This window comes from Pleurodeles waltl, chromosome 1_2 (assembly GCF_031143425.1).
Source record: "Pleurodeles waltl isolate 20211129_DDA chromosome 1_2, aPleWal1.hap1.20221129, whole genome shotgun sequence".
Lineage (NCBI taxonomy): Eukaryota > Metazoa > Chordata > Amphibia > Caudata > Salamandridae > Pleurodeles > Pleurodeles waltl.
In genome coordinates, this window is record NC_090437.1 from 1,284,113,710 (window position 1) to 1,284,138,909 (window position 25,200).

General features: G+C 45.3%; 2 protein-coding genes across 3 annotated transcripts in view; one reads left to right on the forward strand and one right to left on the reverse strand.

Moving 5' to 3' along the window:
- The window catches only part of LOC138250283 (kyphoscoliosis peptidase-like), a 398,104-nt gene that overhangs the window by 157,398 nt on the left and 215,506 nt on the right, over positions 1 to 25,200 (forward strand). The window contains exon 6 of the mRNA XM_069205011.1: positions 10,018 to 10,208. Coding sequence (XP_069061112.1) covers positions 10,018 to 10,208 — 191 coding nt within the window. The remainder of the gene's footprint in view (positions 1 to 10,017; positions 10,209 to 25,200) is intronic.
- On the reverse strand, positions 21,632 to 24,379 carry LOC138250292 (octapeptide-repeat protein T2-like). 2 transcript variants are annotated; one of them, XM_069205023.1, is made up of 3 exons: positions 24,149 to 24,379; positions 23,245 to 23,315; positions 21,632 to 22,587 (listed from the first exon to the last, which is right to left on the reverse strand). In XM_069205023.1, exons 1-3 carry the CDS (start codon positions 24,328 to 24,330, stop codon positions 22,517 to 22,519), a joined length of 324 nt encoding a protein of 107 aa, XP_069061124.1. In that variant the 5' UTR covers positions 24,331 to 24,379; the 3' UTR covers positions 21,632 to 22,516. The 2 variants fall into 2 exon arrangements, 1 of the variants encoding a protein (XP_069061124.1); XR_011194929.1 differs by lacking the exon at positions 24,149 to 24,379 and adding an exon at positions 23,507 to 23,720 and having other exon boundaries at positions 21,642 to 22,587.

Sequence of the window (25,200 nt, forward strand, 5' to 3'; positions counted from 1 at the left end):
AAATGGTGTTTATTGAAGTGCTAAGAAGTAGAGGGGCTAGTGGAATGGGCCCCCTCCCCCCACCACTCCCCAGACACCCCCCACCCCTCCCTTCATCCACGCTCCCCCTCCCTTCTATCCTCCCCCATATATACACACACATGCAGACACACACTCATCCACACAGACATACACGCATACCTACACGCATGCATTCATTCATTCATGCACACACATCCAAACTTACACGCAGACACGCATTCACATTTCCATTCATACGCACTCACACACATTCATACACGCACTCACACACCTTCATACACGCATGCAAACAACACTAAACACACACTCATTCACGCACACACTCACACTCAAACATACATGCAGACACACACAACACCCCCAACCCCCTCCCCTGTCGGAAACACGACTTACCTGTATCCAGGGGGTCTTCCGGCAGGGGACAGGACGGGGCGCTGTTACCGCCAGCAGCGCCCACCAGCAGAACACCACCAGGCCGTATTATTTTTCATAAGATGGCTGGCAGCAGTCTACTGACGTGGCGCTGCTGGTGGTAGCAGCACCACCTTACCGCCATCTGCCAGTATTGCCACAGCAGGATTTCCACCCTTCTTCTGGCGGAAATCCATCTGGGGTCATATTATGGCAGACGGATGGTAGCCACGGCGACGGTTTTTTGGTGGCTGTCGCCCCGGCAGTAGGTGGTTTTTACTGCCATTGTCATAATGAGGGCCTTAGGTTTTTTACAGTCACTATAAGTTCAGTGATGTCATATTGATGGCAGCACCTCCACTTTGAAAATAGTCCAGGGACACTGTGGGGGTCATTCTGACCGCGGCGGACGGCGGTCGCCGCCCGCCACGCGGTTCCCGCCGAAAGACCGCTCTGCGGTCAAAAGACCGCGGCGGTCATTCTGGCTTTCCCACTGGGCTGGCGGGCGACCGCCGAAAGTTCACCCGCCAGCCCAGCGGGAAACACCCTTCCCACGAGGACGCCGGCTCAGAATTGAGCCGGCGGTGTGGGAAGGTGCGACGGGTGCAGTTGCACCCGTCGCGAATTTCAGTGTCTGCTAGGCAGACACTGAAATTCTTTTTGGGGCCCTCTTACGGGGGCCCCTGCAGTGCCCATGCCATTGGCATGGGCACTGCAGGGGCCCCCAGGGGCCCCGCGGCACCCCCTACCGCCATCCTGTTCCCGGCGGGAGAACCGCCAGGAACTGGATGGCGGTAGGGGGTGTCAGAATCCCCATGGCGGCGGAGCGTGCTCCGCCGCCATGGAGGATTCTCAAGGGCAGCGGAAAGTCGGCGGGACACCGCCGACTTTCCGTTTCTGGCCGCGGCTGAACCGCCGCGGTCAGAATGCCCAGCGGTGCACCGCCAGCCTGTTGGCGGTGCTACCGCCGACCTCCGCCATGGCGGTAATTACCGCCAGGGTCAGAATGACCCCCTGTATGTGCCAGCAAAATGATTATCTTCCAAACCCCACAGGAAGAAATGCTAAAAGCGGTCACTATGGAGGCAGTGGTACCACAACTGCTGGGCTGAAAATTGCAAACCTGCAGGCAGGAAATTATGGGAATTGGCATTTAAGAACCTAAAATGTAATTTCCTGTTATATCTGTATAACAGGAGCTGATGTGGTTGACAACAGAAAGCCCAAGCCAAGAGCTGGCAGCATATGCAGTGGAAAAGAAACACGTAATATAACCTCCTGGAAGAAAATTTATCGTGTCCACAACTTGGGCTGTTTTCCATTGTATGAGGAATAAAAAATATCTGAGTTTTGTTTCCTGGATAGTAGGTAAGTTGGTACCTATGTGAATCAACATTGTGAATCAGACAACAATGTGGCAATATGTAATACCAACACATGACAGCATGTAACAGCAGAAATGAGAACCATTGTAATGTACATAGTCAATTTATTGCACCGGAAAATGTATGATTCTAAAGCTGTGTTTTCCATCTTCATTTTGTACGTTTCCTGTGCTAGGTCCTTATTAGTGCTCTGTGATCTTCACAGGCAGCTGTTAGGAGAAGATGGTGTAGCGATATATGGGTTAATATTGTAATGAGGCTTGTCTCAGGTGCTAGCATGAATCTTCTGGATAGATATTGACCTAATGGCAGCCAACTAAATTGCAGCATTTTGATAGTGTACAGCTGTCTGATTTGCAGTATGTAGTTGCAAGAAATTGGGTTGTTGGATGAGAGGGTAGTTAACCCTTCTCATGGAACAGCCACAATTCTTGTCAGGGTGAACCAAAAAAGGCACTAAATTCATCTGTGCTTAACCCTGGGTAACCTGGCACAAAAGCAGCCAGGCTTAACTTAGAGGCAAAGTGTAAAGTATTTTTGCAACACACGCAGCAAGAAAGTGAAAAAACAACACAAGAAAAATCCCACACCAATTTAGAAAAATAGAGTAAAACTAGCTGAATTATTTTACTCCAAAATGACAAACAAATCTAATCTGGAGATTTATAATGTCAAAGATATAAGGTAAGTATAGCACCAAGAAGCACAAAGAACCACCCACAGTTATCAGATCGTGTGAGTCACAGGTTCTGGCCAACCGTGATGGAGCATGAGCCAAGTATAGGTTAGTCCCATAGAAAAATGTACAGTCTCAAAGTCTGGCGTGAAGAGTCCAGTTTGCGGTGGAGGAGGCCACGAGGAGCAGGGAGGGAGTCATGGATGGTCACCGCTGTATTGCGAAGAGCAGGCTGGGCGTCACAAATGGTTGTAGCTTGAAGATTCTGTCAGGCCTTAAGGACGGTCGTTGTTGGAGCTTTGAGTTGGCAATCACGCGGCCTGTCAAAGCTGTAGCACGAAGTGCAGATCTCACATTACCAATAGTCACTGGCAATGGCTTTAGTGTGAAGAGTCAGGTGCAGATCTTGCATGGAACAGGCCTGTGTGTGGGTGCGAAAAGTCCAAAACTTCAGGATATCTCCTTTTCTTTTAGGAGGAGCTCCACTGATGCCACACCAAGGGTTCTGGACCCTAGGGTCACTAATTAGGGATCAGGAACTCACTCTAGCAGAGGACAGCATGGCTCAGGCAGGTCCAGTACAGCAGGTCAGCTGGGCATTTGCAGGGGCTTCTGGAGCTTGTTGTGTCCCTGTAGCTCAGAACAGGAGGTGAGAGAGATAACCTTTGGAATCACTTCAGCCTAGGAAGTCTTCTTTCTCGGACAGCATGGCAGGCCTCAAGCAGCAGGATAGTCCTCTGGCAGAAGGACAGTCCTACTTCTTTAGTATCCACAGGTCCAGGAGTGTACTGTAAAGTAGGTCTGAAGGTCCCCTTTTTATGCCTGGTGCCCACTTTTAAGTTGAAAAAACGTCTGGAGTTTTCCACCCAAAGAGATATCCTGCATCTCCGCCCTGGTTCTAGGCTGTCTACAAGCACAATAGACTAGTGTGAAGTCCTTTGTTTGTGAGCTGCGGCAGTGTCTCTGAAATGCAAGTGTGACAGCTCTGACCCCCTCATCAAGCCAGAATGGCCCATCCTGGCAACATCCATACACTCTATTGTGTGTATGTCTGAGAGGAATACACAAAGGCCAACTGCCAACTACACCTAGTCATGTGACCCAGGGAAAGGGTGCAGGCATCAAATGGTTAGTGCAAAAAAATGCCAACTTTCTAAAAGTGGCCTTTTTTAGAATTGTTACTTAAAATCCAAGTTTATCATTACAGAGGGTTTGAAATGATAATTCCCCAGACACCAAACATGATATTCCTACCCGATCCTAAACAAAACTTAGCACTTATTAAGATAACCCAATGTTATCCTAGTGGAGAAGGAGTTCTCACAGTAGAGAAATACAAATTTAGGAGTTTTTCACTAGCAGGACTTGTAAAACTTAAAAGTACATGTCCAGCTTTTTAAATACAGTGCACCCTGCCATATAGGCTGTTTAGAGCCTACCCTAGGAGCGACATATATGTTAAAAAGGAAGGTTTCGGCCAGGCAAAAGGTTTATTTTGCCAGGTCGAAGTTGCAGTTTATAAGTGCACACACAGGCTGCAATGGCAAGCCTGAGACATGTTTCAAAAAGCTACTTAAGTGGGTGGCACAATCAGAGCTGCAGGCCCACTCGCAGCATTTTATTTACAGGCCCTGGGTACACATAGTACCAGTTTACTAGAGACTTATGAGTAAATGAAATGTGCCAATTGGTTGTAAGTCAATGTTATCATGTTTAAAGGTGAGAGCACAAGCACTTTAGCCTTGGTTAGCAGTGGTAAAGTGCAAGGTGAAGTGCACAGAGTCCTAAAGCCAACCAAAATGAAGTCAACAAAGCAGGAGGGGTGAAGGTATAAAATGTGTAGGGGTGACCCTGCACAGAGGGTCAGGTCCAACAGTAGTACTTAACAGTTTATCATGTTTTAACTGAAGGCTTCCTCAAATAATGGTGGAACATAATCATTGGACCTTACAGCAAGCACTATGCAAGTGTTGAAGGTTCGTCATCTACATCATATTACCTATTGAGTACAAGAAACAACAAAAGGTGTTTCTTGGTGCATAAGCAACACACAACCAACTGAGGCTTTGCTAAACAAGAAACTCAGTGACAGAGTTAAAAAGACAAATTGTTCGCTTTTCTTAAGAGAAGATCATCTCTGGTGATTCACGAAGAAACTTCAGCCAGCTCCAATATGGGGGCAAGAATCGAAAAAGCACGTCCTTGTATCAGTGTCCTTCAGAAACAGAGAAATAGAAGTAGCATCTGATACACCAAACAAAGAGCTGGGGAGTGGAGATATCTCCTACGTTTGTCAGAATGATGGGGTCTTGCCTTAGACTGTGTGGGGGATGAAGCAGAGAGTCATAAAAGCGTTTCTGCTGTCAATTTGCAGTCAATGAAGCTTCTTCACTAGAGGGATGCTGAAAAGAAACAGAGATCCACAGAAATCTCTAGGCTCTGCATGTTGTACGATTTGAAAACAAACTATGATGTAAGGTGGATCCCTAACAGCTCACATTATGACATTATCAAGCGATGTTGTGAGATAATCAGGACTCAAGCATATCACTCTGGTGACAGTACTACAAACCTATATGATGTGGCATTTGTAGCTAAGTGGGCAGGGCACTGAAAGATTGTTTTTACATGTAAGGTGTTAGAGGTTGGCTGGAGTTTGTTTGAAATGTGCGCAAAATACATTCACTATAATTTGGACCCCGCATCATCGCTTATGTAAGACCGCTATACACAAACCTTAATGCCTGTGTCAGGGTGGGTTCTGTGATGTTGGAGCAATTTGCTATTCAGAGGGGAACACGGCAAGGATGCTCTCTGTCCCTGATCCTCTGCTATCCCTATGGAGCCCTTAGCCCAGTTGTTCTGTATCGATGTGCAGATACAGGGATTTGTGTGGAGTCCTGGGGTTTCGGATATTATAGCTCTTTACACTGATGGTGTATTGTATTTTTTTCACAGATCCCTGAGAATACAGGTTACTCCAGTATTGGAACTTTCATAGATTCACATGCTTGAATCATTCCCCGTTGTTGAGATGGGAGCCCCGTCTCGACTACCGGGAATGATTTAAGCATGTGAATCTATAAAAAATTCCAAAACTGGAGAAGTAAAGTTACAGGTAAGTAACTAATTTTCTTCTAGTGCGCTCCATATGTTCAGAATTTTTAGGGAAACAACTGCCCTTTTTATTAATCTGGCCAATTCAACTGTGTTCGCAATCCCAGCCCACCTTTAAGACCTGAGGTGGGCGATTGAACTTACAAAAGTTGCACACATCATGGAAGAATATTATCCAGCTACTGATGGACTCGTTGCAGTGGGATCTCAAGATGTGGTCGGCACTACCACAGTCTCATATGGGCAGATCGGCCATTTTTAAGATGGTGACTCTTCCCCGAATCTTGTACAAACTACAAAATCATCTTTATGCCTTGCATCATCTCTTCTTCTGTAAACTACAGTCTATGCTCCTCAGTTTCTTGTGGAACTATGGACCTCCACATATAGCCCTAGTAAAGTGTTTTAAATCTACTTAAGATGCCAGTATTGCAGCAGTGGAAACTGAATCTTATTGCAGGGCCTCACATCTCATGATTATTTACAAGTGGTGGTATGGTGTACAAGACAACCTTGCTTACACCATGGAGAAATGGGCACTCGGGGGATCACGCATGCATCATCTCTTGTATGGAGGTAAGGGGGCATCCCTTCCGCCTGCGTCTACAACAGTGATTCATTATATATGACCTCCTTAAGACGTATGGGGTGGGGAGGCAAGCTCACGGAGCAGACACCACTGTGGGAGGGGGCAATGCTGCTGCAAATGATGGCATTGTAGAGTTTTCACAGGTGAGGCGTGGTAGGTATTTCAGTTCTAGGGGACCTGATGGATGGACCTATCTTTAAATCCTATCAAACATTACAGACCGAATACACCTTTTTTCAGTATCTTCAGGTTTGACACGCACTAGGGCCCTCATTCTGACCTTGGCGGGCGGCGGAGGCCGCCCGCCAAAGTCCCGCCGTCAGGTTACCGTTCCGCGGTCGAAAGACCGCGGCGGTAATTCTGACTTTCCCGCTGGGCTGGCGGGCGGTCGCCTTCAGACCGCCCGCCAGCCCAGCGGGAAAGAGGCTTCCACGATGAAGCCGGCTCGGAATCGAGCCGGCGGAGTGGAAGCTGTGCGACGGGTGCAGTTGCACCCGTCGCGTATTTCACTGTCTGCGCAGCAGACAGTGAAATACATGTAGGGGCCCTCTTACGGGGGCCCCTGCAATGCCCATGCCAGTGGCATGGGCACTGCAGGGGCCCCCAGGGGCCCCGCGACCCCCCCTACCGCCATCCGGATCCCGGCGGTCGGACCGCCGGGATCTGGATGGCGGTAGGGGGGGTCGGAATCCCCGCGGCGGTGCAGCAAGCTGCGCCGCCGTGGAGGATTCAGTGGGGCGGCGGTACACTGGCGGGAGCCCGCCAGTGGTGCCGGTCCGACCGCGGCTTTACCGCCGCGGTCGGAATCCCCATTGGAGCACCACCGGCCTGTCGGCGGTGCTCCCGCGGTCCTCCGCCCTGGCGGTCTTTGACCGCCAGGGTCAGAATGAGGGCCTAGGAGCCTATATCAGAGACTTAGAGGACCTACCAGAGCATACCCCCCTCGAGGCAAAATTGATCATGAGGGACCTGGGGGGCCCTAAGGTTACAAAAATATACAGAACAGTTATATACCCCAAACCCGACACATTCACTGAACTGTGTGACATACATGGGAGTGGGACTTCAGAGCTTCAAGGATTAGGATTGGATAAAGTCCTAGGCCTCTCCCCGACACTCAGCAATTATGACCCGATTCCACCTCATCCAATTGAAATACCTTCACAGCTTGTACTTTGTTGGGCACAAACTTGGGCGGGAGAGAGTGGTGTCTTCTCCAACTTGTCTATGGTGTGGGATTCAGAAGGGAGACCTTTTACATACTAGATGGTCGAGTGGAAGGGTGGAGCCATTCTGGAGGAGAGTTTTATCCTGTTTGGAAGGGTTCTGGGGAGAGCTACCCCTCCGATCTGAAGTTAGCCCTAATCCACATCACCATAGACTTCGACAAGGATCTAAATAGCCTAGTTCTGCTATATCCAGGCCCTACTGTGGCTAAGTGAGACATTGCACATACGTGGAAAGCAAGCAACCCTCCCTCTATGGAGGAGTAGTGCAAAAGTCTTGACTGGTAAATGAGTAGAGAACTTTTCGTGTGTGAGGCTAGGGGATCCCCCCAGAAGCACGCTCAGATCTGAAGGAGATGGGTGGATTACAGAGGGTTCTCCATAAGTCCCAGGACTTCGTCAACCACCACCATAGAATGGGAAGTAGAAACATCCAGGGGCTGGTGGATGCTACCTCAAGTTTGAGAGCTTGCTGTGGGAGCTCAGGAGGGAGGGATCCCTCAAGTAGGAGTGAGGGGGACGCATGGGGAAATGAATGCGCCATTGTTCTTGTTACTACTTTCACTCAGTTCTACTGTAGCCATGTTTATTACTTAAAATCAATCAAATGAGTTGCAAAAAATGACAGTATGTCTATCTTTTTGATGAATTATTTCTCAACATTCACCTAAAATAACATGAAGAACATCGCCTTATAGAAGACTCCAGATTGCAAATGCCACAATATTAAAGCCGGAACTTCCAAAAGGAGTAAAACCAACACTAGATGTTGGAGCTTCTGCACTAATAATAGTAGAAACACAGAACAATAATTGATCATGGAACGTGGGACTGTAGCTTTAGGTCTAATAGGGCCACATATAAGGCACTATGTCTACGTGCCATCCCTGTCAGATGTCTAAATCCTCTATAAGATCCACCATGGGTCAATCTCCAGTTTGCCCCTAACTGTAGGGGTTCAGGATGCAATACTCATAATTTGCTTTTCAGGGAACCACACATTTGTCATGTATCTGAAGGTTTTTCTTGGTTACAATCAATCAAACAGTGATTTTTAAAGTGCAGCTAATCACCTGTAGAGTCTCAAGGCGCTGAGGTTATATGCATGAAAGGCTGTGGATAACGCTTTACTAAGGTTTAGGGGACTGCTTCATAGGCAGTAGAGAGAAATTTGTTTTAAATAATTTTGACTTACCACCAGTATAATTGGTATTGTCTGTAGGCATGCAAAGACTGTCAGAACATTAATTAATGTCACTCACATTATTTTTTGCCTCATATTGAAACCTTTGAGTTAGTCTATACAATGCCTTTTGTATTAAGATGTTAGATAGAAAAAACAGGTTGGAACACCCAACAGGGCAGCCATGGTTTTCGGCCTCTCGAGGACTGGCAGAGAGGAACAATGGACTAGCTGAATGAAGAGTCCTCAAGTCTCACTCATTGTGAGTGAGGCTCACACATTTGGAGGTGAGCTTCAGTCTCATTCACAGCAGAGTAAATGTCACACCTTCTGGGCACGGCTAGCACCTGATCTGTAAATGCCCTTCTGTTCTTCTGCATAAACATCACTTAAGAGCAATGCATATCATAGCCAGCCCTACTTGTCGTAAAATATATTTATTGAAGCAACAATTTTTTCTTGTCACACACTCATTTATTCTCATTGTACACATCATATACATCTGAGAGTGGTCAGGAAAATACAGATAGGAACATCTAATCCACTGGCATTAGAAACATACAAGTCATGTATGTTGTGATGTTATTTAATTTCTTTGCTAACTTACAACACACATAAGTAACACTGCACTAATCCTGGTAGCACACACTTACCCTAGTGGTGAAGTGTGAAATGGCAGCCGCGACTATCAAAACAAGTGAAGACAGCAAAATACCTGAAATTGTTCTCTTTTCATTCAAAACTACATCCGCTGGTAGCAGACCATGTTGAGCAAGAGCATATGTAAGTCAGAAGAGACCTTGAAGATGATCAGAAGGGTGCTGGAATTGCCAGAAGGCCCTAAAAGTGCACGGCCTCCTTGGATGACACCGCACTAGGGCGTTTAAGAGTTAAAATAAGTTAGCGGGGTAGTACAGCATGTCAGACAGGGCGCTAGCAGGACTGCTAATGAATAGCATGCCCAGGTTGTGGAGGGACCGGTGGTTCATAAGCAAGAAGTGGAATTGAAAAGCCTGACAAATGAGCAGTACTCAAGGAACTTGGTACAGGGCATAAGTCATGGAGAATCAAGCAATGGTCAGGGGACGAGGCATTGGGCTCACCTACTTCTTCTACACCTAAGATAAGGGGAGGTGTATGTGCTATCTATGGACATGTTTAGTTTGTAACAGGCAAGAGGCCAAAGATGTGTTTTTAAGTATAATTCAGCCTCATCATTAAGAGGCCTTTTAACAATTCCATCATGCTTCCTCCCTTTCTAAAAGTAGCTGAATAGCCTCGGTGGGCTCCATATGCAGATGGTCCATGCACCTCATGGCTATTGCCTGTTTGTACCATAAATTAGTTGTAATGATAGGCATTCTGGCCAAACAATAATCTTAAAATGCTTTGATTCTTCTCTGTTACAGATATGACGATTTCTTCTTCCTGACCGACCCTCTGGATTTTATTGAGACCCACTGGCCGGATGATCCAAAATGGCAGCTTCTGCAATCCACTGTCTCATTTGAAGAGTTTGAGCAAAGAGTTTTTAAAACTTCAGAATTTTTCAAGCTTCATCTTCATGTCCTTTCTCCGGTGACTTCCCTTGTGAGGACAGGTGAATATGACAACAGAGAACCTAAACATGTTTACCCTCTTATTTTCAAGAAACAAAAAGGATATTTTAGTTAATTTCTAATTTAATATATTTTATGCTGATTCCCCTTAAAGGTCCATGACCTCTATGTCCATCTTCCCCGATCCAGTCCTCACAATTGGTGAGATTGGTGCTTTGCTCTCTGTCTCCCATTTCGTTCTTTTTTTTCCCGATAAGGTGGTGTTACGCCGCAGTCCCGCTTTCTTGCCTACGGTTCCTTCCTCCTTTCACTGCTTTCAGCATATTGTTCTTCCTGTGTTTTAAGGTGATCCGTCCTCGGAGGAGGTGGTTCGTTTGCACATGATGGATGTTCACAGGGCATTGTCAATTTATTTGCATCGGACCTCCTCTTTTCGGAAATCTGACTCCCTATTTATTACCTGTGGAATGGGTAATAGAGGTTCTCATCCTTCTAATTCTACCCTCGCCCTTTGGAATAAATCTGCTATTTTGTGTGCATGTGATTTGTCTGCCTGTGATGTCCCTTCTCAAGTGCAGGGTTGGTCTACCAGGGAAGTGGCTGCCTCTTGGGCTTCCTTCAAAGGTGCTTCCTTGAAAGACATTTGCTGTGCTGCCACGTGGTCCTCCCCTCATACTTTTCTGTGCCATTACCGGGTTCAGTTGGGGGAGGGGTTTTCCTCTTCTTTTGCAGATCATGTGTTGTCTGCGGTCTCGTCATAATTTGGTTTGTTTTCTCTTCTTTCTGCATTTGCACTTTGCAGTCTGCTCTGTTATATTTTTCTGTGCATATAATCAAATCATGTGGCTTGGGTATTTCTCACTTGTGGGGACTGGATCGGGGAAGATGGAAAAGGAGATAATGCTCCAGTTATTCACCGGTAATCTTCATTACTCCAGGTCCAAGTCTTCCCAATACAGTCCTGGGATTTCCCCCTCCTGTCTCTTTGGGGGGGATTGATTGTATCGGCTTCTTTTTTTCTGTGGTTTGCTTGGTACTACAGGGTGTGTAGATTGACTACTTCCCCTTTGTAGTGGCACCTGGGTAAGGGCGGTCATGTTGGGGGGAAGTATTTTGAGTGGGCTGGGGCAGTGCTTCCCAACCTTGTGTCTTCTGTGGACGTCCACTTTATCATTAGTGGAACCCGGGGACCCCGCTGAATAATTATAGGAATCTGGGGACCCCCCTTCTGAGTCATTACTGAAAGCTGGGGACCTAATCTGTTAATATTGTTTACATTTCTAAGCAGTCACGGACCCCCTGAGGAGGCTTCACAGACACACAGGGGTCCCCGGACCACATGTTGGGAGCCACTGGACTAGGGGGAATAGGGTCTGCCAGAAGGAAATACAATCTCCCCTCTTATTTTCAAGAAATAAAAAGGATATTTTAGTTCATTTCTAATACAATATATTTCACGCTGATTCCTCTTAAAGGTCAATTTATTCATGCAGCCGGTTTCTGAGCTGTAGATAACAGATGTTACTAATACCCGTTTAATAGCACTCAATTTACTGAAATTCGAAAATCTAACTCGACATCTGATGCTCACCGCATGTTTCTGGGGCAAGCGTTCAACTGATAATCCAGACCACCAAAACGCTCACATCTTTAATTTTCCATCTTAAATGTGTGGGACTTTGGTACGGAAAGAGAGTAAAGCATACAGTGAGTTTATATATATATATATATATATATATATATATATATATATATATATATATATATATATATGGTATTTGTATAGCGCTTACTACCCTGATGAGGGGTCAAAGCGCTTTACGGTGAATAGCACACTACTCAGAGCCTAGTTACTGGTCAGTCAATTGGTTATTGGGGTTAGTTTGCATGCTGTGTGAGGGCTTGTTTCGTTTGATGGGATTATTAGAGTGGATACACAAGGCACAATTACTAGCTGGAATTAATATTGTTATGGTTTCAAAAGAGCTTTAAGGCAGATAGTTATGAGATTTTTAGAGTAACACACAGATGAGGAAGACAGAAGGTAGAAAGAAGCAGAGGTTGATTTAAAAAACATAAGTGATTGGAAGGTCAGTTTTTCATGCAGGAGTTTAAGGGTTACAACAGGTTGAGAATTGTAGTGTGCAATTTGTGGATGTAAACCTGTTGAAAGAAACAGTTTCATTTAAAGATACTTCTCACAGTAAAAGAGGAAGCACAGTGTGACTTTTTATATACCCACTACACCATATTAAATAGTAAACTATTGGAGTTCATGCAAATTATATGCACCATAAACAATATATTATAACAAATGTTTGTAAACATCCATCAACTTGAAAATATAACAAGGCAATTAATATAGACACCTTGTCACTCATTCGATGTCTGGTTTGGAAGGTGTGTGAACCTGAAGAGCATCCCAGCATAACAGACACCATGTCCAGCTGAATGGATGTGTCTGTGGTCACCTTCTCGTAGGATCACTCATTAACTGCAGCCACAGGTGAGCATGCGTGCTGAGACAGGTACTCATGGGGGCACATTTATTGAAAAGTAGTGCAGCCCGGAAACCAAAGCTGCTGCACTGCACTGCACTAGGTGGAGAAAGAATCTAAGAGTAAAATCTACTGAGATGTGGTGCTGTGGCTCTGATCCCCAGCTCTGGTGAACAAACAGGCTGCATAGTACCACAGTCATATCTTCACAGTAAAATTAAAAGGTTTGCATGCAATGTCTAGCATAGGTATTGAACTGGAAGTGTATCATTCCAATACAAAATATTATGCTGAGGCTAACTTAAAAATGTTTCACCCATTGGGACAGATTTACAAGGCCCTAGCGCCTCCTTGCGCCACACTAGGGTCATTTATTTTCACGCTACTGTGGCTCAAGGAGGCAATTTTCGTCGCGCCATATTTACAAAGTGGCGCAATGTGTGCATTGCTCTACTTTGCGACCCCTTGCGCCACGTTATGCCTGCGTCAGGCATAATGTATGCAAGGGGGCGTTCTGGCATTAGGAGGCCCGCAAAAATGGAGCAGTGAAATCTACAAGATTTCTTTTTTGGCATCATGTTTAACACCTGCTCAGAGCAGGCATTAAAATGACTCACCCATATTAACCTATGGGCCTCCTTGCACTTTGCTCCAAAATTGTTGACGCTAGTAGAGCAAAGCACCACAATAGCGTAAAAAATTCTCATGTTATTGGCCTAACGACCACCATGGAGCGCCGTATTATAAATACGGCGCACACATGGTGTTAGGTGGGGCAGGGGCGACGCAACCAAATTGGCGCATCAGTACTGATGCACCAGTTTCTTGTAAACCTGGCCCATTGTGTGTGGCACACATTCAATGTGATAAAAGTTACGAGAAATAACAAAAATTTTCCTGGTTAACTTAAGCCTAAAGAAGTCGTATTTTTTGGTGTAAAGGCCCTGTCTGTCAATTTTAGATAGGTCTTTGGCTGAAAAACTATAGGGGGAAGGATGGGGGAAGAAACCAAGTACCACCCAGGGGACACCCCTTTGGCGCAAAGTAGCGTAAAGCGACATTTACATTACATTTAGGACAACTTTTGAGCACAAAAATTATTTAACTAGAAGGTAAGCTTTGCCCACTTTGCTTGACTTTGTATGACTTTGTGACGGTAAGTGTTTTTAAATGTGTCCCGTAATCCCTTACCTATTGTCCATAACCGACCAAAGCACAGCGCCTTTCTGCCACAACAGCAGACATTCAAAGAAATCTCCTGTACATCGAGTTTAAAAGTCTCAACTAAGGCAGACACAAAACACAGTTGGGGCCATAAATCTGTAAGTAAAAATTACCTTTTTAAGGGAGTGTCAACAATCTTAGCCATACTTGGAATTCGTTTTTATGGGCGAGCACAAAGCGCTGCGCCCCATTCTGTAATCTCTCTTTGGGCTTCCAACCACGCCCATGTGACGTCAGTCACTTACCTTGGTTTGTGGGCTTGCCTTTTAAAATCCGCTTGCTTTCATTTGTGAAAGGCATGCATACGTCATGCCTTTTCCTGTGTTTAGCCCACCTACGCAGCACCGGTAAACTACTGAAAACATACGAGGCTTGATGTTTTGAGCATGGTGTCCAGACTACTTTATCTGTTTATTTTTCCATGCAGCACGATCGCGCTGGGGTTTACATAGCGCGATTGCGCTTCGTTTTGGTCTTTCAATTTGTGTGGCAAGAAACATCCGGTTAGGTTAGCTAACAGCTCTAACTCGAGCAAATGCGAGACCCGTTGCATTGCAAATGCTTGTTTAAAGTTGAATATGGTCTATTTTCTTTTAGTATTATAATGTACAGAGATAAAATACAATATGTAATCAAGAACACAGCAAAGGGATGAATAACAGCATGTGTAGAAGGGAACATTCATCAAGAGCAGGGTAGGTTGGCCCTGAATTCAGTGAAGCCCAGTTATGTCCTAAAGACATATTCGTCAAAAATTAGAGAAATGAAAAGACCGAGATTCACGCACCGATGGTATTCAAACTTCTTTTTATGAATTGGTTATTACTGTTTTTTATGGTGCAAGCCAGCCGCAGGAGGGGGCTAGCGAGTTGATCAGGAGGTGCAGCAAGTGATGCACCCTCCCCAAATATGGAGATGCGGATCACTTTTAAAACATTTCTCACTCATCATGACACAGTTGAGTAACATAACTCAACACAATCAAATATAGGCTGCTTGTAATAGGAATATACAGAAAAATATACAGTGCTTAATTTGAGCCAGTTGCTTCCGATGCGGGGCACTGGCACTTATTTTCGTGGGTCAGCACTTATTTTTCTGCTTCAAGCATTTAATGTAAGCAAAAGACAATAATGGGAAAGACGGGGGAAGAGGAAAACAAAAAAGCATCACAAAGGGAGAAAGCAGAAAACTGCAGTAGTGAGCTGAAGGGGCAGGGAGTGGCTGTAAATGGATTCAAGAGGCCCGAGCTGGTTTCAGGATTACGCTGCCTCAGTATTTTGAGCTCACACATCTAATTGCAGCATCCGCGTATTTCAGAGGAGAGCTTTAGATACCAGCACGTTTTTATTTACACATTAAGCACTGCAAATATATCAGTAAGAAAACAAACAGTACCTGATTTACATATTTTCCACCTGCGCTGCTGTAAGACCGTATTTTTATTACCATAAGCCAGGACACCTACGTTAGTCAAACCGAATATTCTGAATTCCTTTCACCAGTGTTTGTGTCTGGCTATCCTTTCTGCTTTAAAAGAGGTCACTGTGAAATGTCATCATATTGCCAGGAGAGATGTACTCATACAGAGTATAGAGAGCGACAAACTAGAAAGTTTCAAAACTAAAAGACTTGCATGCTGCCATCTAGTGACTAATCATGGTAAGGCAACTCATTATTTCCAACACGTGGCTGCTTCACTAAGCAGCACCCGCAGTCTAATGTGTACCCATAAATCCTGTTTTAATTTGTTGAAAAGAGAGGTAGTGCTGGTCAGCCTGTCCATGACTCCTTCTTTTGAGTGGCCTCGCTCCAAAATGCCCATCAATCCCTTGACATTGGAATAGCGTAGATTGCTATTTCCCCTGACGTTACAATTATGACTTACATGTGACCATATTATAGAATTTAGGGGCCTATCTACAAGCCCTGTGACGCAGAGCAGTGCAGCAAGTGACCTTGATGCACTGCCCTGCGCCACAGGTAAAGGGCAGAAATGTGCCTTGTCTACAAGACGGGCATTTCTGTACTCGCCCGCTGTGCTGGAGCACAATGGGCTGCCTAGCACCGACGCTGGCACCATTGCACCATGGTGCAAGGATGCCTACGTTGCAGTTAGAATCAGTCACGGCTCACGTGGGGGAAAAAGGGGATGTGTGTGGCAGAGGGAGGTGGGTAAGGACAAACAAAAAAATTATAATAAAAAAACGTACCTTACTCGCTGCCTCTGCTGCGCCGCTCCTTGGTCCTCACAGCAAACTTAGGCTCCCAACCTGTCCTGCAGCCAATCCTAACGCTGCTTTAATGCTGCTGGCAGCATCTAAGCAGTGTTTGGATTGGCCTGAGCGCCCTGGCTTGGTGCTCCGAAGCAGAGTGGGAGCCTCTTGCTGCTGTCTCCAACCCGGCAACACAGTGCTGGGTTGGAGAGAGCCAAGTGTACATGTGTGTTTGACAGGCCCGAGATGGCTAGCCAAACATACATGCACACTGAGGGGAGTGCTGTGCACTCCCACTCCATCTCTGTCACGCTCCATGGCCCCGCCCCTTTTACAATACAACGATAATGAACATATTTTATTGTAAAAGGTTTGCAGCTGCTGCTGCTGGGGGGGGAGCGACACTCCTCCACCATAGCGGAGGAGCCACCTCTGGGTAGGGTTTTTCTGTACAGGAAGGGACACCTTCCTGCACAAAAAAGATCCATGGAGGCTTTTTGCTCTTCCCATGTGTGCTGCAGAATGCAGCACATACAGAAAAAGGAAATAAAGAGGAGAAATCAATATATTTCTCTTCCTTGAGCCTACCCTGGCAAGGTGTAAGATTTTGGCACATTTCCAGGTTTACAATGCCTTGTAAATCTGGGAATGCACCAAAACCCATGGCTGTTGCATGAGAATACCCACTACAACGCCCTTGGAACGCTTCTCTGACACAGTGTAAGGCAAGGCAGTGACTTGTGCTGCGTTGCCTTACACCATATCTACAAGCCCATGAAAAGCCTTGCAAAGTGGCTTTGCGTGGCCTTGTGGATATGGGCCTGCACAATGCGCCACCTGTGCATCCGAAAAAGGGATGCACCAGTGACACATGGGGCTTGTAAATAAGCCATCAAATGTGTGCATTAATGTAAAGTGGTGCATTGGAATCTTATAAAGGAGTGCATTCACTATGGTATCAGAAGAGACCCACTCTGTGGCATAACCTTATTAATTGAGATGAAATGATTTATTATAATTTTATAGCATTTTATAGTTTACTTTCAAACGATAACAGATTTCATAACATGCATGCTGAAATTGTTGATTATCGTTGAGAAATGTATTTCTCCATCATATTCAATTATATGTGCTAACAAATTATTTAGTTTTGCATCAACAAAAATATTAACCTGAAGTTTAAACTGCACAGTTATTACTGACATTTCATGAGCAAATGTATTGTAAAAGCTTATATGAATTTAATGTGCAATTGAATTATTTCTTTGCTTAGTATTACTAGGCCAAAATGTCTAAAATGTGAGAAGCTGTTTTCCATTTTTTGCTAATGTTTCATTTCATTACAGGCAGCTACACTGAGAAATTGTTAGTTTGGGAATAGAAATGTGATAGTACGGCAGATTCTCTTGGACTTGAGAAGTACACATCTCTCACTTTTCCCATTCCCCATACTTGCTGAGTGTGGTTTTGGCTTACACTTGATTCTCTAAGAAGACTCTTGACCGAGCATCTGAAATGCTGACACCTTCACTTTTTGTCTGTTCTTTACCTTCACTGGTTTTCTTCTTTTTGCCCCTAATGACATGTTTCCAAATTATTTGTGACCTATTCTTACTTTTTACCCTTTGCCCTCATGTCCTATAGGTTGGGACATACTCAGTTGTTAGGTCCTTTTAGGAGATTTCTAATTGCCCATAGTGTATTCAGTTAGATGACTTTAAGTTGCACTAATGTGTAATAGATTGCAGCGGTGCTCATTCTCAGAGCATCAGATTGTTTTGTTTATGTATTGTATAGCAGTCTCTAAATTCCTTGTTTGCCTTATGCTTATTTGTTTAAAATACTTTCGCCGTTTTGGTTACCCTATTGCTATTCTGTATCTTTACACTATGTTTTTGAGATTTTTTTACATTAACCCGATCATTAACTCGTAAAAAAAAACATTTAACTTTATTTCTGATTTGGGTTTTCAGTGAATGGCTAAATTGGTTACACTGTGTAAATTTAATGCAGATTGATTGTTACCTAATCCACTGTTTCTCAACCCCTTGCATGGGCCCCAAGGTTGTCGACCTTGTTTAGAGCGTAACAGATCAGAGCTCTATCAAAGCCTTCAGTAAAAGTCCTTGAAGCCACAATTGACCATATATGCCAACATTTTAGAGGAGGCAAGTGGGAGATTTAAAAACTGTAGTCGGGAGAATGTATTTTCCCCACTGACTTATATTGAAGCAGAGACAATCTGCCTGAACTGGGTTTATTGGTATGTATGGTGGCATTTTTGGCAGCTTAATAAGGTAGCGCAAACAAAAACAGTGTTCTAAACTCTGTTTTTGTTTGTGCTATGTAAAACTTCCAAAAATAAAATATCAAGATCTGTCACATTCTCTAATTTCCCCCTCCAAGGATTAAGAACAAAGGGCCAGATGTAGTAAGCTGTTTGCATGGTGCAAACTGCGAAAATCGCAGTTTGTGCCATGCAAAAAGCCTTCTGTGATGCACATTCACAATTTGCGAGTCGGTACCGACTCGCAAATTGTGAATGCGACTCCCAAATAGGAAGGGGTGTTCCCTTCCTATTTGCGACTCGCATCGCAATGCAGAATTGCTTTGTGACCAGCAATTTGCAGTTACCACCAATGTCACACCTGGTAACTCATTCGTAAAAGGGAAGGGGTCCCCATGGACTTTGTGAATGTTGTCCAAAAGGTTTTTTCAGAGCAGGCAGTGGTCCAATGGACCACTGCCTACTCTGAAAAAACGAAACCAAATGGTTTCGTTATTTTTTTTATTTTGCAACTCGTTTTCCTTTAAGGAAAACGGGCTGCAAAATAAAAATAAAAAACTGCTTAATTTAAAAAGCAGTCACAGACATGGAGGTCTGCTGACTTCAGCAGGCCAGCATCCCTGTGAGTGCAGGGACTTGCTATGGGGTCGCAAAATGCGACCCACCTCATTAATATTTATGAGGTGGGTCTTTGCGACCCCATAGCGAGTCACAGACGGTGTCTGAGACACCGTTCTGCATCCGCATTTGCGATTCAGAAATTGCGAGTCGCACAGACTCGCAATTTTTCGAATCGCAAATGCGGAAGTTGCTACATCTGGCCCAAAGTGTTAATCCTTGATGTCAGAGCTAATTCTTGGAGGGGGAGATTAGAGCATGTGAGCGTGGGCACCAACATTTTATCTTTCTAGGTTAACTCTGAATCAGGTCTATACATGCAGGAATTGGACGTGGGAGACTAGCCTTGAAATAATTTGCCTCCGGCATGAATCAGAAGCGTTGGCATGTTGTGTCATGAAGAGTGCACCCATTCCTGCCACTCTTATTCCTGCTTCAGGAGACCTCACTAATGCTGGTCCTAGTGACAATCAACTCACTTGCTTTATATATGGCTTACTCTAAACACTCCTCCAAGCTCTAACCAGATCAGTTGTGGCACGTTTCTTCCCTTTCATTAATAGTCCAGCCCTGGTGCGAGCGGCATGGAGTGCAAACAAAGTGCACTTCTGCCTTCCTACAGCTGGGGGAGAAGATGTAACTGTGTGGTGTGCAGTGCTTAAATTGAGCCCGTGGTTTCCGGTGCTCGGCACCGGCACTTACTTGTCAATTCCATCACTTATAACAGTATGCCACACTTTGGCGCTGTCTGTCAAATTTACAGATGAGCACAACAACAGTTGTTTATTAATTCAGTATAAATTAAAAATGCTACTACCTGCTACCCAAGCTATTCTTCTAGCTATGGGAGCCTGGAATAGTCTGAATTGTCGCACTAGCAGGAGGAGTGGGATGCTTAGTAGCTGTGTTGGTACTGTCATTGGCACACCTGGCAGGGGCAGTGGGTAGTGTAAGTTGCTGTGGGCTCCTGACAAGGTACCTGACTTATTGTTTTGATTAATTAAGCACTCGTAGAGTGGGCTATATTTTAACTACCCAAGAGATACATTGTGTGTCTGAACTCTGCATTGGAAAGAGGACAGACATTTGTCTACATGTATCCTTCAATTGATACGCTGTGCAGTGTGCACCAAGATGGCAACCAAAGTCTTCAATGTCTGTGGCCTGTAGCAGTGACTGGGTGAAGGACAGCTGGCCAAGCTGTCTTCTTGGCCTCTTGAGATTCTGTTAGACCCTTTCTTCTACTGTTTTTTCTGGTCTCTACCTAGCATGGTTGCACATGGATTACTACTGGGGAACCCCCATCATAAGAGTAGAGGCCCATCTCCATATAATAGTTGTTTGTGGTAATAGGCAGGGACATTTGATTTTAGGCTCAAAGATTATTGGTTACTTTTTGGGGAGTTCTGGTTTAGTTTTACCACCATGCTCCTTGGTCTTTGCCGTTAAAGGTTGCCTGATGTTTGCCATGCAGAAGGCAACATCCTCCAGAAGGCCCACATTTCATGCAGGGTGTGAGATTTTTCCCCTCTTTTGGAATTTTGGTCCACCTTACTGTGGCCTATCACAATCACAATCAGTACCACTATTTGACATGGAATGTAAGGGCATGTGGGCCTAATCAAGCATCACAGGGTAATAGCATGCTTGGACTCATAGAACATGCAGCTTGCTTCCCTGCAGAAAACCCATATTTCCAATGAGAAAGGAGCAGAGCTCTTCAGGAAATGCAGAGGCCAAATGTTCTACACTACCTGCTCCTCCTACACCAGGCTTGTGCTACATAGGGTCAGGCTAGGTGTTTAGTTTAATGCTGGAATGCACCTGTAAGAAAGTGGATTATTAATTGGTGTGGTTGACTGCCCACCTCAAGGTATATTAACACTTCTTGTCAGGGTGAACCATCAGTCACTAAATTAACCTGATCTCAATCCCCTGCTAGCTACAGCACAGAGGAGACGGGCTTAACTTAGGGCAGAGTATGTATGTAGTACTAAAATAGTAATTAGATCAAAAAGAGGAGCAATAAAAATCCCAATCCAAATTAGAATAATAGAGTAAACTTCCATTAATAACACTACACCAAAATGACAAAAATCCAAAAAGGGGAACCAGTGAAATTAATGTTTAATGTTTTTAAGTAAAAATGGCACCAGAAGCACTAAACGCCGATCAAAGTCTATGGGAATGGTATACTGCACCCAAAGTGCACTTTCAGGCCGACTGTGATGGAGCTTGGGTCAGATGCTCCAAGTTGATTGGTCCCAGGGAAAGTCTGGAAGTCAAAGAGTTTGAAGACGTTTCTAAGCCCACCTCAGAAAGAGACTATGGCCCTCATTACAACCCTGGCGGTCCAAGACCGCCAGGGCTGTTCCGGAAGAAGCACTGCCAACAGGCTGGCGGTGCTTCACAGGGCATTACGACCGCCACAATGGCCCCGGCGGATTTAATCCGCCCAGGGGATTACGAGTCCCTCTACCGCCAGCCTTTTCCAGCGGGGAGTCACGGAGCCCCTGGGGGCCCCGTGCAGCTTTTCACTGTCTGCTACTGCACCCGTCGCACCGCCGAACACCGCCGGCTCCATTTGGAGCCGGCCCCTGTGTTGCGGCCGAGATCCCCGCTGGGCCGGCGGGGGGAAACTAGGTTTCCTCCCGCCAGCCCAGCGGGGATCTCCTAATGGCCGCGGCGGGAGTGCAGCCGCATTGGCGGCCGCCTGGTGGTCCAGTCTTGGCGGGCGGCTGGTCGTAATGAGGGCCTATGTCACTTTATTATTGAAAAACATTGACATTTCTTCTAAGCTCCAATGCAGGATTGGATTTTGTCACTTTATGAGAGGAAGAAAAATCCTCTTATTATGCTGTCGAGCTTTTGAGATTCATCGCTGTAAATGTTTTACATGTGTAAGTCTCAATGCAGGATGGGACATAGTCATTTTTTCAGAGGTACTGAGATCTCATCACAGGATGAAGCAGCAATTCTGTCTGATGCTGTGGAGCTGCGGGTCGCCTACTTTTATTGGCAGGTCCCACTAAAGCTCTGGAGGAAACATTTTCAGAAGATTCTAAATTTTCTTCTTTTTCTCCAAACAACCACAGGAGTACACGTTTAAGGTCCCCAGGACTGCAGGAGGAAGCACTTTGAAGACTCTCTCAGATGTCAAAGGTCAACAGCAAAGTCCATGTCAGATCCAGTTTCCAATTGTCAGCAGGGCACTTCAGGGTAAAGGCCTCTTGCAGCTTTTTGTGACTTTGTTGAGTTTTTGGGATCGTCAGGAGTTGTGTAGACACAGAATAAGTGGATAGGGTCGAAATGTGATACTGACAGAAGAAACTGACATTTCCAGGCAGGTTGGGAAGATGCAGGGGAGGTTGGCTGTTACAGCTGAGGTGCCTGGAGATAGGAGGGGTGCCTAATGATGGGAGAGATGCATAGAGACAGCGGGAGTGGCTGGTGACAATTGGGGAATGAGTGTAAAATCCCATAGTCGGGTACCACAATGTCTCAGTTCAGCCGCCCTGTGTCACAATTAAAGACTGAGACATGCTCTTCAAAGATGTGCAGCAGCTCCCTAACATTCCTGAAAATAATACAACAACAATTAGGGGGTGCACCACTCCAAAACACTCAATGAAACATGATGAGTACAAAAAAGTCCAATGCTATTAAGCAAATAATGGCGCGAAGCTTCTATTAGTTTCTTCCCGAAGGCTTTAATTGGTGAAGGAAGCTTGTTACAACATAAATTTCATGAAAAAAAGCAGCCAATGCGTTTCGCCCTATACAAATGGGCTTCTTCAGGGCTGCAAAATACCATATAATGGTAAGGTGATATAATGACATACGTGAAGTAACAAGAAAACAAGACATATTGACATACAAAGTGTTACTTTACATACAGGCGATAAGCAACAAAGTTACTTAGTGAAGGTACAACAATATTCCAAAAAAGCTAAAATATATAAACACAGTCATGGTCTAGACCAATGGCAAGTCAAGTGTAATTGACAGAACCAGCAAGGAGAAACAATCAAAAGTAGAAGTTCAAGAGATGCACAGTGAAAAAATGTGCACAGCAACATAATAAAGTGAATTCCTTATAAAAAGCCAGTGCTCAGAATGATAGTGGAAACTCGAAAGAGAGGTGTCCCTCTGCCAGTAAGTAAAAATCCCATTAGTGACAAAAGAAACACATAAGGTAACAAAAAGTTGTTTTAGGTCAAAAGGGCACACTTACCAAAGGTAGTACTCCGAGTGAAGCGAAATTGTAGTTTGCGATGTGTACAAACACAAAGGCATACGAAGCTTCTAATAAAAAAGAAAAACAAAGAAGAGGAAAAAGGAGACCCATGACGATGTATATAGTCAGGGGCAAAGGTCACCAGCTACATTGCAAATGAACCAAGAAAATTGCATTGTAGAGTCAGCGGCACCCTCAACAGTAAGTTTGAAGGTTCTGAGTTAGCCGCGCTCGTATAGAAAGGCTGTCACAGCCTTACCTGAAGGGAAGTGTAACGATTTGTTGCTATGCGGCGATCCAAATAGTAAGAGAGGCCGGTAGCCAAAAGTGCAAGCGGACCCGGCCGTATGCCGCCCGTCCAGTTGGTTTTGTAAATGTTCGGCGTTCAGATATAGAGGGTTTTAAAAAGAAGAACGCCGGAAGTAACAAGTCACGCCGTGACTGGGAAAAGACAAATATAAACAAAGACGACGGACTGTATGTAACAGTCGTGGTTATGGAGTTTACTGGTTGTCATGTGCGGCGGCCATATTGGAATAGAAAAGCCATATAAATGGAAGTATAACCCGGTATATTTTAAAGATCTAGATCCACAATTTCAAACGATAAAATAGTGTATCACTAGTATTCAGAAAAATGTATTAAAGAACATATAACGCGATGCAGAGAGAAAGGGGGACAAAGGGAAAGGGAGTGGGAAGGAATAAGGAACCCTGAACAGTAGTGACAAGCCCAAATATAGAAAGATACCGAAAGGTAAACAAATGGTAAGTGAAAAAGCACCCGAGGGTAGGTCGCTCCCCCTGCCGCTGCAGCTCCACCAGCCCAGGCTCCTGACACCTCCCAGCAAGACCTGCTAAAAACAGTAAGTACTCCCCCCGCCCAGCCCCGCACTACTCACCTCTCTTCTCCTGTACCTCTGTCTTCTGCCTTCCGCTCTCTCCTCCAACCTCTCTCCGCACCTCTGCTGTCCTTCTTCCCTTCGCTCTCTGCCCTCTTCTGCAGCCCTCTTGCTGGGTGTCCTGCTCTTCCTCGGCCCCGCTCCTCCTCCTCACCACGTTCTCTTCCTGCTTCTTTCTTCATCTGTGGTCTTCATCTGTATTCTTCATCTGTGTTTCTTCTTTCTCCTCTGCACCCCGACCTGCTTGTTCTTTCTTCATCTGTGTTCTTCATCTGTGTTTCTTCTTTGTCCTCTGCACCCCGACCTGCGTGTTCTTTCTTCTTTCTTCATCTGTGTTCTTCATCTGTGTTTCTTCTTTCTCCTCTGCACCCCGTCCTGCGTGTTCTCTCTTCTTCTGTGTTCTTCATCTGTGTTTCTTCTATGTCCTCTGCACCCCGACCTGCGTGTTCTTTCTTCTTTCTTCATCTGTTTTCTTCATCTGTGTTTCTTCTTTCTCCTCTGCACCCCGTCCTGCGTGTTCTCTCTTCTTCTGTGTCCTTCTTCTGTGTTCTTCATCTGTGTTCTTCTTTCTACTCTGCACCCCGACCTGCGTGTTCTTTCTTTCCCCTCTGCTTCTCAGGTCTCTCCTCTTCTGCCCGACTCCTCTTCTTGACTCTTCTCTCCTCTTCTTCTTTACCCTTCTTCTTGGCTCTTCTCTCTTCTGTTCTTGACTCTTCTCTCTTCTGTTCTTCTCTTCTTGACTCTTCTCTCTTCTGTTCTTCTGTTCTTGACTCTTCTCTCTTCTGTTCTTGACTCTTCTCTCTTCTGTTCTTGACTCTTCTCTCTTCTGTTCCTGTCTCTTCTCTCTTCTGTTCCTGACTCTTCTCTCCTCTCCTCTTCTGTTCTTCCCTACTCCCCTCCACCTCTGTTCTTCCTTACTCCCCTCCACCTCTGTAACCCCCCCTCCCCTATCTTTCTTCCCTACTCCCCTCCACCTCTGTAACCCCCCCTCCCCTATCTTTTCTCCCCTCCTCTCTACCTGACCCCCCCACCCTCTGCTTTCCCGCCGCCAC

Coding starts and splice junctions, on each gene's coding strand:
- LOC138250292 (XM_069205023.1), bottom strand. CDS start 24,330: ATGAAGAAAGAAGCAGGAAGAGAACGTGGTGAGGAGGAGGAGCGGGGC. Junction 23,316..24,148: donor AGAGGTACAGGAGAAGAGAG/GTGAGTAGTGCG, acceptor CTTTTTTATTAG/AAGCTTCGTATGCCTTTGTG. Junction 22,588..23,244: donor CACTCGGAGTACTACCTTTG/GTAAGTGTGCCC, acceptor TATTATTTTCAG/GAATGTTAGGGAGCTGCTGC.